The following is a 16,105-nucleotide window of genomic DNA, read 5'->3' on the forward strand; positions in this document are numbered from 1 at the left end:
TTCTATGGTTTCGATGGTGATAAATCAAGTTGTGTTACCTACAGGGAGCATGATTCTTGGTCCATTTTCAACATGTTCGGAGATCGGCCAATGGGGAGGCGGACCATCTAGCTCGTGAAGGTGTTTATAGCCTGAATTTTGTTGTTCTAGACAAGCTTCTGTCTTAATTTCAGGGTTTGCGTTTCTTTTTTACTTCCGTCTTTGCTCTCTTTTGTTTTGTCCCAACCACCTCGGTCGCAAGCATGGTTTTAAATTTCGGACTGAAATTTTGGGTTTCGGCAGGCACCGAAACCGAAATTTAGAAATTTCGGCCGAAATTATAAGATTTAAACCGAAATTCCAACCGAAACCAAAATTGACACCGAAATTTCATTTTTGGCCTAAGCCAAAAAGTTTCAAAGGAGAGGTGGGCTAAGAAATTGGTCTTCGATAATAGCAGTTTTTACGTCAAATTAGGACAGGCCCATACTTTGGTGGGCTAAGAAGTTTTGACTGAGACCTAATCAGGCCCAAATGCCCCCAAATTGGGCCCAAACTTAATCTCTGCTTAAATGTTAAAACACATTTTCCCTTTCATATAAAAAGAGAGAGAGGCAAGTGTTTTTCCTTCTTCGTTATCAAAGAGAGGAAGTGCTTTGTTCCTTCATAGCACAGTCTAAACGCAATGAATCTCTCAACCCTCCGAATCGAATCAAACCCTCTCTCTGTTTCTCGAAGAAGCTTTAATGGCGGAAAGAACAGAAGTGGGTTTTTCGTGCATAGAAAAATCTCCTTGAAGGGTGTAGAGTGCTCTGCAAACACCGTAGCTTCTTCTTCTTCTTTTCCAGCCGCGTTGGCTGAGAAAAAGGGAGACGGGTTAGATCGAGTTGGCTCACTGAGTCAGGTTTCAGGTGTTTTGGGTTCTCAGTGGGGTGATGAAGGGAAAGGCAAGCTCGTTGACATTTTAGCCCAACATTTTGATATTGTTGCTCGTTGTCAGGTATTCCCGCTTTATGTTTCTCATTTTTTTTGTGGGTTTTTTATTGGTATTGAATGGTGGTTTTGTGCTTATTTATTTATTAATTTTGTGTAGAAATTATTTCTATTCATGCTGTTGTTGAACTGTGATCTCTATCTGTGAAGCTAATTGTGGGTTTTTTTCCCCCCTTTTCCTATTGATTTTTGGATGTTGGAGAAGTGATTTTGGTTAGTTTTGTGAAATTTTAGAACCCATTGATGTAGCATCTAGTGGGAATTTGGAAACCCACAACTGATTGAATAAAAATAGTGCCAAGAGTACACCCCTTCTTCTGCTTTTTTGAAATGGCGAGATATATTGATTAAATGGAACCGAGTTGGTCCTCAGAATACAAAGGGAAAACATAAAGAAGATAAAAGCACATCAGCTATACAAAATACAATTAAGGTGGAAGATCATCAAACCACTCTAAACCCTGCCTAATGACCCCAGACTTGGCTAGTTCATCAGCTTCTTCATTGGCTGATCTTCTAACATGGGCAAAAGAAATTTCCGACCTGCCACCCAGTCCAAAATCTCCTCAATAAGGCTGAGAAATCTCCAAGGGGGAGGAGCTTTACCAACAATCCATCTGATAACATTAGAGGAATCCCCTTCCACAACTACTTTATTCAAGACGGGTCTTTCGATATGAAGGATACCAAAGTATGCTGCTTTTACTTCCGCCTCTGACGAATCTGAAATCCCATTCGGTCCAAAGAACACCCACTCCACAGCCCCTACATTGTCCCTCATCAGTCCTCCAACACCTGAAGACCCCGGGTTTCCAAAGGATGCTCCATCCACATTCAGTTTACTAAAACCCATGGGCGGCGGAACCCACTTCTGAACAATCTTCTGCCTAGTTAACCCTTCTATACAAATGACATCCCATCTTTCCCACAAATCATAAGCCAACACGAATCTGAACAAAGGAAGACTCTTCGCCCATTTGATAGACATGGCTATAATCCTCTGATAAATACTGAAGGATAAAGTGGCTGTGCCCTCGAAAACCCTACAATTTCTTTCTTTCCAGACCGCCCACCAAAGAGCTAAAAGGCAAATCCTCCACAGCACCTTCCCTTTCTTTTTCCAAGGGACGAATTCCCAGCCGTCCAAAAGCATAGGTACTGTTTGAGGAAACACCCATGGGATACCAAATCGAGCTTAAACTAAACCCCATATCACTCTTACTACTTTACAATGTATGAACAAGTGATCAATAGATTCGCCATCCTCCAAACATAACGGACAATGGTCAATCAAGCATAAACCCCTTCTTCTCAGAAACTCAATGGTTTGGATACGCCCGCTACTTATAGACCAACCAAAAAAAGACACTCTAGGGGGACAATGAAAGGACCAAACCTTAGCCACAAAAGAATCCTCAACATCCGGAACAAACTTAGCATATGCAGATTTCTCGGAGAAGATTCCAGATGAATTCCAAATCCATATTCTTTTATCCTCACTGGATTTCTTGATATAGCATTTCTCAAGTAGCTCAAACAAGGAAGATAAATCCTTTAATTCTCTTTCAAAAAAATTCCTTCTAAACCGAGGGCACCAAATCACCTTCTGATCCACTCTTTCAAAACAGTCGCACACGAAAGCATTTTTATCTGCAACCACTCTTAGTAGATTTGGGAATAGCGATCCCAAGGGCTCGATTGCGCACCATACATCAAGCCAGAACCTGATACGCCTACCAGAATACACTCTGAACTTACAGCCCTGATTAAATACCCTGATTAAATACATTTGAGAAGCGAAGCACATCCCTCAAGATCGACACTCCTCGTCTCTCATAAGCATCGGCCGACACCCATTTGCCATCCAACACCCACTTACACAACAAAGCAGAGTTGAAACCCTTACTTTTCCTAATTCCCAAACCACCTTTTTTAATTGGAGCACAAACCTTCTCCCATTTAACCATAGGAATACCCTTCTTTTCATTCAACACCCCCCCCGCAAAGGAATCTTCTTTGAATCTTCTCTATCCTCAACCCCACGCTTACAGGGTATTTAAATAACGATAGGATAAACTGGAATATTTGCCAAAACTGCCTTAACAAGAGTCAGTCGACCCCCTTTTGAGACTAATCTTATTTTCCAAGTCTCCAATCTTTTCTCAATTCGAGCAACTATCGGGTCCCAAAGAGCTTTATTAGGTCTCCCCACACCCAATGGAAGGCCAAGATAAGAAGAAGGAAGCTCTTCAACCTTACAACCCAAAATAGCTGCACAATTGCTGGCTTCAAGAGGGGATAAATTGATTGGGAACATACTTGATTCCGCAAAATTAGATCCCTGACCTGTAATCATCGCGTAGCATCTGAGGATTGCCTTGAGGCTCATCACTTTAACTTGATTCGGCTCACCGAAAAGTAGGGTATCATCCGCAAATTGAAGGATGACACTTCCACTTTGTTCTTTCCTATCTTAAAACCTTCTATTAGCCCCACTTCGCTGCCTTTCTGAATAAGCTTGCTAAGAGTTTCTGCCACGATGACAAAAAGAAAGGGAGATAAAGGTTCCCCTTGTCTCAAACCCTTCGATGATTTAAAGAAACCTTTTGCCGATCCATTAATCAAGACTGAGAACCACGCTGGCGAAATACATCTTCTAATCCAACCTCTCCATTCATTTCCAAACCCCATTTTGCCCAATAGATAATCCAAACAATCTCACTCCACCCAGTCATAGGCTTTTTCCATGTCCAACTTACAAACCACCCCTTTATTTCCGTGTCTGAAATAATCATCAATGGCTTCATTTGCTACCAAAGAACAATCCAAGATCTGCCTCTGATCCACAAAAGCGCTTTGGCTATTGGAAATAAGCTTAGGCAGCACTACTTTTATTCGATCCGCCAACACCTTTGCAAGCACCTTATACAGACATCCCACCAAACTTATTGGCTGGAAGTCAGAAATCTTGGAGGCTCCTTCTATCTTGGGTATCAGTGTAATAAAAGTGGCACCCGTTCCTTTATCAAGATGCAATCCCTCATGAAATTCTTTGAAGAATCTGAGAATGTCACATTTCACCACCGACCAACAAGACTGAAAAAAAAGCCAAACAAAACCCATCCGAACCAGGAGCCATAGCCCTGGAAAGAGAGAAAAGGGCTTTCTCAATCTCTTCCTTACCGAAAGAAACTTCCAACTTTGAGCTTTCCTCCAAAGAGAGACAATTAAAAGAGACATCTTCCGGGATAGGACGCAACAAATTCTCAGAGGAGTAGAGTTTGGAATAGAAAGATATAATGGCTGAGGATATGCCTTCCTTTGATGACACCAGCCTACCGTCGTCATTTAGTACCACAATTCTATTCCTCCTCCTCCTAGCACTAGCCATTGCATCGAAATTCGCTGTATTTTTGTCCCCTTCAACCAGCCATTTAACTCTTGACTTTTGCTTCCACGTAATCTCATCATGCAACAATATAGCCTGGTGTTCTTATTTCACTTTCCCCATCTCTTGAAGCTCATCTTCGCCCCCCAAACCACTCTCTTCTAGAGCAGTTAGCTCTACTAGCCTAAACTCCAGCCAGCTTTTCCTTTCATTCAGACTTTCTTTGTTTACCGCTACCCACTCCTTGAGTTTCTTCTTCACAAACCTTAATTTCTTGCCAATCACCACATCAGCCGGACTTTCTACCATACACATCTCCCACCATTCTTCCATCCTCTCCTCCATTTGGGGGTAATCAAGCCAGGCAATCTCAAATCGAAAAGGGATGGGCCCCCACGACTCAAATCTAAAATCAAGCAAAATGGGGCAGTGATCCGAGACTGAGTGGATAAGTGTCTTTTGATAAACCTCCGGAACCATTTCCAACCACTCTGAAGAAATCAAAAAACGATCTAAACGGCTCCTACTTTCACCTCTGGCCCATGCAAAAGATCCACCTGCCAACGGCAGATCGATTAACTCAGCTTTTGCAATAAAATCGATAACTCGCTGCATGTTCTGCGAGATTCTCGAACATCCAACCCTTTCCTCAACTGCCTTTATTTCATTGAAATCACCACCTATACACCAAGGAAAGGGGCACGAATTTCTAACTCGATCCAATTCCTCCCAAAATTCTTCCTTTGTCTCCCTTGTAAACGAACCATAGACACCTGAAAACAACCATAAAGATCCATCCTCTACCTTCGTAAGCGCCACTGAGAGAGAATACTTACCCTTCCATAAGTCAAGTTTCTTGCGGTAGCTATCCTTCCATGCCACTACAATTCCTCCAGAAGCCCCCTGAGAAGGAATGAAGTCAAACTCCCACTCCTCCTTGAGACCTAAACCCCCCATGACCCCTCTCGCCACCACATTTAATTTTGTTTCTTGCAGACAAATCAAATCCGGTTTAACACTCTTTACCAGCTCCTTAACTTGCAATTTCTTCCCCTGCGACCCCAACCCATTTGAATTCCATGACATAATCTTCATGTATAACTTTTTTTAGATGTATTCCTCCCCTTCCGGCCTTCACTTGTTCTTCCTCTCGGCTCAAGACCGGGCCCCTCCTCACACTGGCCTCCACTATAATTAATCCCCGACTCTAACCTTTTTAATTCTCTTTCCTTCTTCTTGGCTGACTCAGCCGATCTCTTAGCATAGTCTTGAGCTTCCCTATCCCTTGCCTCTGCAGCCCTAATTTGGTCCTTAATATTCTCCTCACCCCCAGATGCCACCACCCCGAGGATCTTGAAAACCCTAGAGTATAGTTAACCACTGACTCTAAACGCCCATCCCAAAGATCATCGACAAACCCCCTCACTGACCTCATTAACTATTGAAAAGTGATTAACCCTCAACAGACATCCTTCCTGGGAAATTGCCCTTTCACCAGGGATACACCCACTCACACTACGGAGCCTTCCAAAGTAATCTGCGATGAGACTACCCACACCAATAATATCTACCAGAGATACGTTCACCAAGTTTTCAATTGAGATTTTCATAATTGTGCCTTCCTCGACGGATTCCAGCAAAATAGAGAGGCTTCTCCTCGCTTATACCTTGATTTTGACTAGGCCTTCTGGACATCTAGGCAACTAACTGATTCTTTTATCAGCTCCCCCCCGTGGGGAGTAAGCTCTTCAGAATCCGGCTCTTCCATGAATTGTCCTCCCACTAGATCTCCACTACCCTTATCCACCAACCTATGTGCGAATAAACTCTGCTCCTCTTCCTCAAAGTCCAAGCACAAAGCAATTCCTTTCACATTTCTGCATCTCTGACATAATATCCGAGAGCTTCTCATCCTCCCACCTGCAGAATTTGCAACCTCTTGATGCAGCATCAAAGAAGCACTAAAATCCTCAAGACCTATATTTCTGCTATCCCTTGACTGGTCGCACAGGGCATCCAAGGACGTAAAAGACCCTGTATTTTTGGGCCCACTCCCTTGAATTCTAACAGAATCCGATTGACAAAAGTGAACCGATCGAGGGCAATTTCGTACATTACTATCACCAAAGGCCTCCAAAGAATCCAAGGCCCAATGGTTGTTCTCTCCTAATGGGCTTCCAACTGACGAGGCCCATGAGATGTTTGGCGTTACTTGGACCCTTGACAGCTCACCATCAAAAGGACAAACATTCAAAGATTCACCATATCTTCTCAAAACAGATGTGGGGTCCACCACAGCCGCCGCAAGAGTACTGCCACCTATCAAGCTACGCCACCTGTAAGCATTGGGAGACCCACCTTTTTGAAATTCAAAAAAGCCGCCAGGTGTTTGAAGGCTATCATGCACCCCCTGTGGTGCACTAGAGTCTTCCAAGCTAACATGCGCCCCTTCAGCTTCTCCGCCTACCTCGGGAATGCTAATGAGACCACCACCCACCTCACCAACCGCCATTAATCCACCCTCCAAGCTTTGATTACCAACACCCAGGGACCTTTCTCTATCACTTAAAACTCCCAGTAACCCACTTTCATTTGATTCTCCTGCATCGTATTCCATTATATCTTCCACACCCCTTCTTTTTATTCTTCTTTGAATTTGCAACATGGAAGTTGGTTTATGTTTCTTGGTTAAGAATTCCTTAGGCCATGTTCATTTTGGTTTCAGAGAATTGATTTTGAGTCCAATACTCAGTTTTGGACTCAAAATCAATTGTCAAAATTCAAAATGAACTGTGCCTTAGTTTTAGAACTTAACTGGGTTTCTTGAGATGCTTTATTGGATATGTTCCTAGATTCATGTGCATTTTTCTAGTTTTTTTTTTCCATATATGGCCGTGTCATGCATTCACAAATTTAGGTTTTCTTTCTATTCCCATTACAGTACAATATACTCTTGCAGTTGTTCATTTGTTCCAATAAATAGGAATCATCATGCTACAAATCGGAATTCAATCACCCTTTTAGAATTGTCTCATTTCAAGCTTCAAGCTTCATGATTTTACCTCTGTGACACTTATATCTGCATACCTTTGCAATTGAAAGAGAGGTAAAAACTTGGCTCTATTGATTCAAATCTTCATTGTGTATGTGTAAGTTATCTAGATACCGTCTTATCCATGCAAGCTGTTGCTATGATCATGTCGCTAGTAAATAGTGACATGATTTATTTAGTATATACCTCAAGTTGATTACTGTCTTGAGGAGTGCTTATGATGTAAAGTTTTGATAGAATAATCTTAACTGGCTGATCAGCATCCTATTGTTTGTGCTCTACTAGTGAGGGGATATGCACTTCTTTGTCATTGGTGTTCCAAGTGAACTAGGGGCTTACCGTGTTTGTTTCTCTTCTATCCTCCGTCCATTAATGCCATTCTTCTCTTATTTGTTCTTGCTGATTTATTCTGTATCTTCTTCATCATACAATTTATCTTTGATGCTTTTGGTTTTTTTATATTTTAAAAACAGTCTTATTTCTATGCATATATAAGAATGGATTGGTAACGGCAGATGCTGCAGATAGTTAATAATAGCAGCTTAGAGGTCAAAATATTCAACTGATTTAAGAGACAATAATTTATATGTTAAATGTGTCCCTTCCTGATGTCTGGTGATGGATTTGGAGTGAGATTTTTAAGCAGGATATTTGGTCACATACATCTTCATGGTGAAATCATAAGCTAGTCAAATTAGTTTCGCGGACAAGGGAATGGCCTCTCACTTGTTCGTTCTTTCATAAAAGAATACTCAGTTGATTTTCTTGTATTCCTTTTTGTTGTAGTTTCCTTGTTCTCGCCCCGACCATCTCAGGTCGCTGGCCCTCTCTGTTTTCTTATTGAATAAAATATTCATCTTAAAAAAAAAAGGCAGATACTCAGCACTATCGCTTGCTATATTTCCAGTGTCCTCACCTATGTTTGTTCCTCTGGTTTCATCCATTAATTTTACATTTCCACAACACCTGCTTTGGTATTTTCCGCCCATCTCTTTATTTAGAATTTTTTTGTTGACTCACACAAGATACAACTCACAGTATAGGGAGATGCGTGAAAAGGTACCAAAACAATTCGATGGTAATGGCATTTCCTTTTATTTAAGAGGAAAAAAACTTTCAAGTAAAAATACACCCATACTTTTAGACTGAAATGTACAGATCCAGTGCATATGTTTGCTAACATTTGCTACTGAAATTAATGCCAAATTGCCAATGTTAGAATGCCAAAGATCAACCAGGCTTGGATATTGTGAGGTTGTGACATTCATTGCTCTTGGATGCTTATTCTGAAGTTTCTGTTCTATTTAATCAAGTCGTCACTCAACCATTTTTAGCGCCCTGCACCACCAGAAAATTATTTTAGTTTCGGACATTATTTTATCCTTATATCTCTTTACATTGATCAGGATAACTTCCCAGCTTTCAGTGTAATTTTTTTTACTTTTGTTGTATTTTAGTATTTTACTAATAAATTGTTGATTATATAATTACAAGATCCAATTTAACATCAGTAGTGATGGATTTAATTACCATGCCGTTACTTGATTTATATACTATTCAGAAACGATAATCAACAAAACATTCTATGAATCAGAAAAGCTTCTCAATCATTCTCATTACAGTGCGAGGACTTGATTTATTGCTCCTGGCATGTGTTGCTTGTCCTTTCCTTCTTTTCTTTTTTTTGGTGGGGGTGGGGGTGCGAGGGGCGGGGGAGGGATGATTATGCTTGGATCAAACCTCCGACCTCAAGGTGGAAGGCCAAAGCCTTTACCATTGAGCTAGAGGCTCAATCCCTGCTTGTTTTCTCCTGCTCTAAAGGTAAATTGGAATTAACAACCTGCCACAGGCATGTCACAAAAACTGGAATCTTATCATTACAGTTGAAATCCTGCTCATAATAACATAATTCTGAGGCACGTCTGACCCTAATTTGCCTATTTTTTTCTTCTTGTCTCTCCTTTCTTCCCATCTCTGACTATTTTTGTAACTAATTCCCATGTGAACTTTTCCATGTTGCTTATCTACGTGGGCTGATATCAGCACACTTACTGTATGACTCTGGGAATTGCTTTTCTGTGTATTTTTGCATCCTATGCTTCCTCGCAACTCGATTATGTATTTGCCCTGTTTCTATAGTAATATTTTCGCACATACCCAATGTAATGAGTTTGGAAATCAAATTCATAGTTATATTGCTACAAATTGGTTTTCTTTACTGAGATGCATTTACAAAAATCTGTTTTCTTTCTGTGATGTAAGGGTGGAGCCAATGCTGGACATACAATCTATAACTCTGAGGGCAAAAAGTTTGCTCTTCATCTTGTTCCCTCAGGAATCCTTAACAAGGAGACTCTGTGTGTGATTGGAAATGGGGTTGTGGTTCATCTACCGGGCTTATTTAAAGAAATTGATGGCCTCGAGTCTAATGGGGTCTCTTGTAAGGGAAGAATATTAGTATCTGATCGTGCGCATTTGTTGTTTGATTTCCATCAAACTGTAGATGGACTTAGGGAAGCGGAGCTTGCAAATTCCTTTATTGGGACAACCAAGAGAGGGATTGGGCCTTGTTATTCAAGCAAGGTGATTCGAAATGGGATAAGAGTTAGTGACCTGAGGCACATGGATACATTTCCTCAGATGCTTGATACTCTCTTGGCAGATGCGGCATCACGATTCAAGGGATTCAAATATAGCCCTAACATGCTTAAGGATGAAGTTGAGTGTTACAAGAGGTTTGCCGAGCGGTTGGAACCTTTCATTGCTGATACCGTACATATTATGAATGAATCCATCTCACAGAAAAAGAAGATATTGGTTGAAGGGGGTCAGGCGACTATGTTAGATATTGACTTTGGTACATACCCATTTGTGACTTCTTCTAGTCCGTCGGCTGGTGGAATTTGTACCGGACTTGGCATTGCTCCCAGATGCCTGGGTGATCTTATTGGAGTGGTAAGTGTAACCAAGGTTTAAAATTTTGGTTTCTGTATCGGTTTCGGCCTTAGCCGAAATACTGGGCCGAAATTCGGTAAAAAGAACAAATTCTGCCAAATCCGATTTTTTTTCCTCAATTTCAGCAGAAATTTAGGAAAAAAGTAAATTTCAGAAAAAAATTTAAAAAATTACATTTTCCTGAAATTTCAGTGTTTTGGCTGAAATTCAAAACCATGAGTGTAACTCTTTACCTTTCCTTCATGGATGGAGAGCCCCTCTTTTGCAACTAGTTATAAAATCATAAAATCTCTCTGGGGCTATTAGGATAATGAAAACATTCTGTGCAGGTAAAAGCATATACGACAAGAGTAGGCTCGGGTCCATTCCCAACAGAGATCTTAGGGAAAGGTGGTGACCTCCTTAGGGTTGCTGGGATGGAGTTTGGCACAACTACGGGTCGTCCTCGACGTTGTGGCTGGCTTGATATAGTCGCACTAAAATATTGCTGCCAGATCAATGGGTTCTCATCTCTCAACCTCACAAAACTTGATGTTCTCTCAGAGCTTCCAGAAATTAGGTTGGGGGTTTCCTACAAACAAATTGATGGAAAACCGATCGAATCATTTCCTGCAGATCTTCGTGTTCTAGAGCAATTACAGGCAAGTGTCTTGTATATTTGAGAGTACTTTTTGTTTAAACTTGTTGGATCTTATGAAATGCTATTTAGTAGGACCATGTTTTTAGATTTTATTCTGAAGTTATCAAATAACCAACCTAATGGATCTCTTATTATATGCATATTTTCCAATGGTCATGTCAATCCCATGTTTTGATTTGAATTGTATCCTCTGAATGGCATTTAGATGGCTTTGAGAAGTGTCTTAACTTTTTTAGTGCAGTAGGGGCGAAAAAAAGTGAGGAAAGCTACGGATGAGAGACAGGGATTCTCTTGAATGAATAGGGTTCAGTGTTCTTTTCTTTCTTTTTTTCGATAGATAAGCTCTGATTGAATCTCTGACCTCAAGGTTATGGACTTGTAATTATATATTATTTGGGTCCTGAGGCTTTTAACTTTGAAAACCACGGATTCTTTTCTCTTCCTTCTCCTTTCTTCTTCTTCTCTGTTTGTTCCTCTTTTCTTGATTTATTACAAGGTTAAATCCCAACTTGGTATCAGAGCAAAAGGAGCAAGAGGATTGCTGCTCCCTTTCAAGTTTGAGCTTCAAGGTAACATCATAGGGTTGTACCGTTGCACAATATTCTCTCATAATTTTTTTCTAGTCTGGACAAGGTGTATGTTGCTGATGGATCTTGATCCACTGTATCCGGAAAAGGAGACACTTAGAATATATCATATCTCACTAGATCTGACCATTGGATCATCCTTGTGCTCGATTGGCAATTATGTTAAGATTATTCAGTTAGGTTAGATTATGATTATTCCTATCTTCGTGTCTCTTTAAATCTTATCTTTATCTTTACCTGTTTATGCCTTAAGTGCCCCATAATAAGCATTGAATAGGGTTGATTGTAATCGTGTAAGATTAGTGAAATCTTAGTTTATAACATGCTACAAGAGCAGGTTCATCATATTTCTCCCTGATCACAACCCAGCAATTTTGTTCTTTGGCAGATGGATGATCTAGCCGTCCACCTAACCCGTATTTCCTTTTCTCGCTCCTATGCCTCTTCCATTCACTGGCGTCATTTTTAAGTTTAGCTTCTCTTTCAATCGAGCGCCTCAATGACAACTGCATTTCCCTAAGGACTGGTATCTGAAAATGGCCCGTTAGGGCTCACCCATTGAGGCTCATCATGCCCTTTGAGGATTTTCAAACTATTCTATAATATAATACTTAACCATTTGAAAAGGAGGTAAAAAATTTCAGATCTGATAATGTTAAAAGAATACCTTGAAAGGGAATTGGCAACATATTTTGAAGAGAATGGGATAGTTTATCAAAGTAGTTGTGTTTACTGGAGGTGCAATGGGGACTTCTCGTGAGCATGGGGGTTCCCAAATGTTCTCGAGCAAATGCGGTGTCAACTGCAACATACTTGATAAATCATATGCCATCTAGAGTTTTTCATTTGAAATCTCATTTGTAATTCTTGTGTCCAAATCAGTCCGTTTTTTCGATTCATCCTAAACTTTTTGTGTGTTTTGCTTTATCCATATTTTGGGTCCAAATTGTGCAAAACTGGATCATAAGTCTATTTGGGGTGTCTTCTTCGGATATTTTTCTACGCCGATAGGTAGTAAGTGTGCTGATACTGTCTCGGGGAAACATTTTGGCTCCACGGATGTTGCTTTCTTTGAGTATGTTCATTATTTTCCTCCTTGCGAAGGGTTACATACAGATGTATGGAATAGATTACTTTTTTTTTGAATGGTAACAGAATTCATTAAAAGAAGACTGAGAAGGTCCCCCTTCAAGAACAAAGACACAGATACAAACCAAGAAAGACAGATACAACCCCGCAATTATACAATTAGGGCGGTAAAAAATCAAAAAGCTCTTACCTCTGTATGGAATAGATTACTAGGAAACCTTTGTTCCCGCATCAAAGATAAATTTCATACGAGTTATTTTATCACTGGCTGCTCATTTCTCATAGGAATTGTACCGGCTGGACGTCAAGAATGCATTCTTGAATGTGGATCTTCAAGAAGTCTATATGATGTCTCCTTCAGGATCATATAGACTCGTAACAATGAAGGAAAGATGTGAAGGTTGAAGAAATCAATATATGGGTTGAAAAAGTCTCCCAAACCCTACTTTAATAGATTTACTTGAGCGGTGATGAAGTTAGGCTACTATTAATCGTGCTGACCATACGATACCCTCTTTGGTAGCCTCTTTGTTAAGAGAGGGGGGGACAACATTGACTACATTGATTGTCTGTGAATGGCATTTGTAGTAGCAGGGAATTCTCCTTCTGAGGTAAGAAAGTTGAAGGCATTCCTACTTAAAGAATTTGATAGGGATAGCTTAGATGTTTTCTGAGCATTGAAGGTGCAAGGTCCAAGAAGGGTATCTTCAAATCACAAAAGTAGTACATTTTGGACTTAAGGATACAAGAAGCTAGGGGCCAAACCTGTAAATACTTCGATTGATCCAAATCACAAGTTAAGTGAAAGTGAGGGGAACTCCTACCAAATAATGGGTTATTTGATTGGTTGCCTACTTTACTTATCTCTTGATAGACCAAATATTAGTCAGTAGTATCAATCAATTTATGCATTCTCCTTGGGTTCCCAATACCAAGGGTCTCCAGGATAAGGGGTGTTGCTCTCTAATCATGGTCACCTGGATGTGGAGTTTTTCATTGATGCCGTCTGGGCAGGCTCTGGGAATGATAGATGTTTTTTTTTACTACTACTACTACTACTACTTATTGTATCTTTGTGGGAGGTAATTTATTTTCTTGGAGGAGCAAGAAACTACCATTGTCCAGATTACGTGCTGAAGCTGAGCATAGGGCTATGCATGGGATTTTTTTATATGATCTAATAGTGAAGGTGGAAAGAAACATGAGGCCTTACTGCGACAATAAAGTTGCTTTCAATATAGCTTATAATCCAATTCAACATGATCATACCAAGCACATAAAGGTTAACAACCATTTGGTTCAATAGAGAGTATCTTCTAAGGAAATCTGTTTACCATTTGTGAAGATTGGGAATCAACTCGCACACACTTTAACTAAAGAGGATGTCAAACCCAAGTTAGAGTTTATCTCGTGCAAGTTGGGCATGATCAATATCTATACTCAGCGGAGTATTGATATATTTCTCATTATATATAAATGATGGGGACCATCACTTATGGAAGGCATACTTGTAATTACATATTATTTAGGTCTTTTATATGATAAACACGTGGAGTCATGGGGTTTTAACTTTGAAACCCACGAACTTCTATCCCTTCCTATCTTCTATCTTTGTTCCCTCTTGATTTATTTTCAGTATTAAATCCCAACTTTTGGAAACAATTAGACATGCTTGGTATATTTGTCATTTCATTAAAATAGATATTCTTGTAAAAAAAGTTTCTAATGTGTTGTTGAACACGGCACATAGGAGGGCTGTTAGGCACCTATCTCAAATTCAAGGGTATAATTGTCGTTGTAATCTTTGTTTTCTTTTTTGCATTTTCATCCAAAACAAGGGAAATACTTGAAGCAGTGCACTGATTGGCTTGGAGCCGTAATTTTTTTGTGACAATTCTATTTTATGGTAATTCAGGTTGCTTATGAAGTCCTACCTGGGTGGCAGACTGATATTTCTTCCGTCAGAAACTACAAGGACCTCCCACTTGCAGCTCGTAGATACGTTGAAAGGATAGAAGAACTTGTTGGCGTACCTGTTCATTACATTGGTGTGGGACCAGGCCGTGATGCCCTTATAATAAAGTAATTTAATTATCTTCTGGATGGAGCTACTGTCAATGGAGATACTCGAGATTTTTTTTTGAACTAGGTAGTTTTTGCTCATGGAGATCTTAGGAATCCGTGCTTCAATAATTGAATTATATTATATGGAATTTGGGTTTGCTCCATTGCTTAAAATCTATTATAAGTTTGAGTGGCAACATGCTGGTTGTATTCCTTGCATTTTGTTTGGAATGTTATTTGCAATGTGCTTCTACAAGTTCAACACAGGTAACTCTTGCATTCAAAAGACTCGGAAAAAAAAACACACACAGAGTTGTTATTGTTTTTCATTAACACTAATGTAGCTTGCAGATTCTCTCCCTTTATTACAGATGAAAAAGATGGAAAAGAAAGCAAAGATAAATTGGTTTTTTTTGTTGAGGATGCTTACAAGGGTCTTGCTCAAGGGAGTGCCTATTTGTTTGCTTGCTCTCTTGCTAGCATGTAAACGGTAGTAGCTTTTTAATAATGATGGCTTGTTTGTTAAGAAAGCAATGGTAAGATGTTGATTCTCAAATGGTGTTTCCCTAATTATAAATGCAAATGGTTTTGATGAATGAAAATGATCATGACTTTAGCCTCTTGTTCCCCCACTGTAATTTCTTTTATTACTTAATTTTTTTTTTTGGAAAATGATATATTCGCCCCCCTCTTTTTCTAAAATTTCCTACTTTTTATCACACTATTCAATTTTTACTTAGAGGGATCTTATGATAATATCCCTCTAAATTAACCATAATCATATAATTTCCCTCTAAATCGTGGAAAGGAAACATAATTCTCGAGAAAAAAAATTGCGTCAAAAATATTTTTCATGCAATCCAAAAAAGAGAAAATTAAGACAAACTACAAAGGTGGGAGGAGCAAGAACAAGGTGAGAGAAAGGAAGCGAGGCAGATGCTTGTCTCATGTTTTCCTGACTTTTCACTTATGCATTTTTTTCTCTCATATGCATTTTTTTCTCTCAGGTTATTCTTGTGTGCGGTCTTGGTCGAGAGGACAAGGAAAGAGTTGTGGTTTGCGGGTTTGTGGATTTGTAGGTCAATCAATTGTAATCTTGTAGTGGAAGATCGTGTTCTTGCGCGTGAACGTAGGCATTTTGGCTGAACCATGTAAAATCGTGGGGTTCATTTTGTGGCTTGTTTTTATTTCTATTTTTTCCATTTCTTTTTGTGCACGAGTTGGATTTGCTGGCAGATTTCTCAACACAGTCAATGTAAGAAAACATCCATTAAGGCTCTGCGTTCTGTAATTGAGGGAATAACGTCCTCAGCAGTAACCATAGTTTCAAAACTCTACTACATTTTCATATAACATCT

At 39.8% G+C, this 16,105-nt stretch overlaps 1 protein-coding gene across 1 annotated transcript; it reads left to right on the top strand.

The window, feature by feature from the left end:
- Positions 1–584: 584 nt before the first annotated feature.
- On the top strand, positions 585–14,944 carry LOC143849249 (adenylosuccinate synthetase 2, chloroplastic-like). Its single transcript, XM_077358272.1, has 4 exons — positions 585–979; positions 9,675–10,367; positions 10,697–11,008; positions 14,599–14,944. Exons 1-4 carry the CDS (start codon positions 665–667, stop codon positions 14,767–14,769), a joined length of 1,491 nt encoding a protein of 496 aa, XP_077214387.1. The 5' UTR covers positions 585–664; the 3' UTR covers positions 14,770–14,944.
- The last annotated feature ends 1,161 nt before the right edge of the window (positions 14,945–16,105 follow it).

The sequence above is a fragment of the Tasmannia lanceolata genome, unplaced genomic scaffold, assembly GCF_043159265.1.
Source record: "Tasmannia lanceolata isolate RefF3 unplaced genomic scaffold, GAP_Taslan_0.1 ptg000003l, whole genome shotgun sequence".
NCBI lineage: Eukaryota > Viridiplantae > Streptophyta > Magnoliopsida > Canellales > Winteraceae > Tasmannia > Tasmannia lanceolata.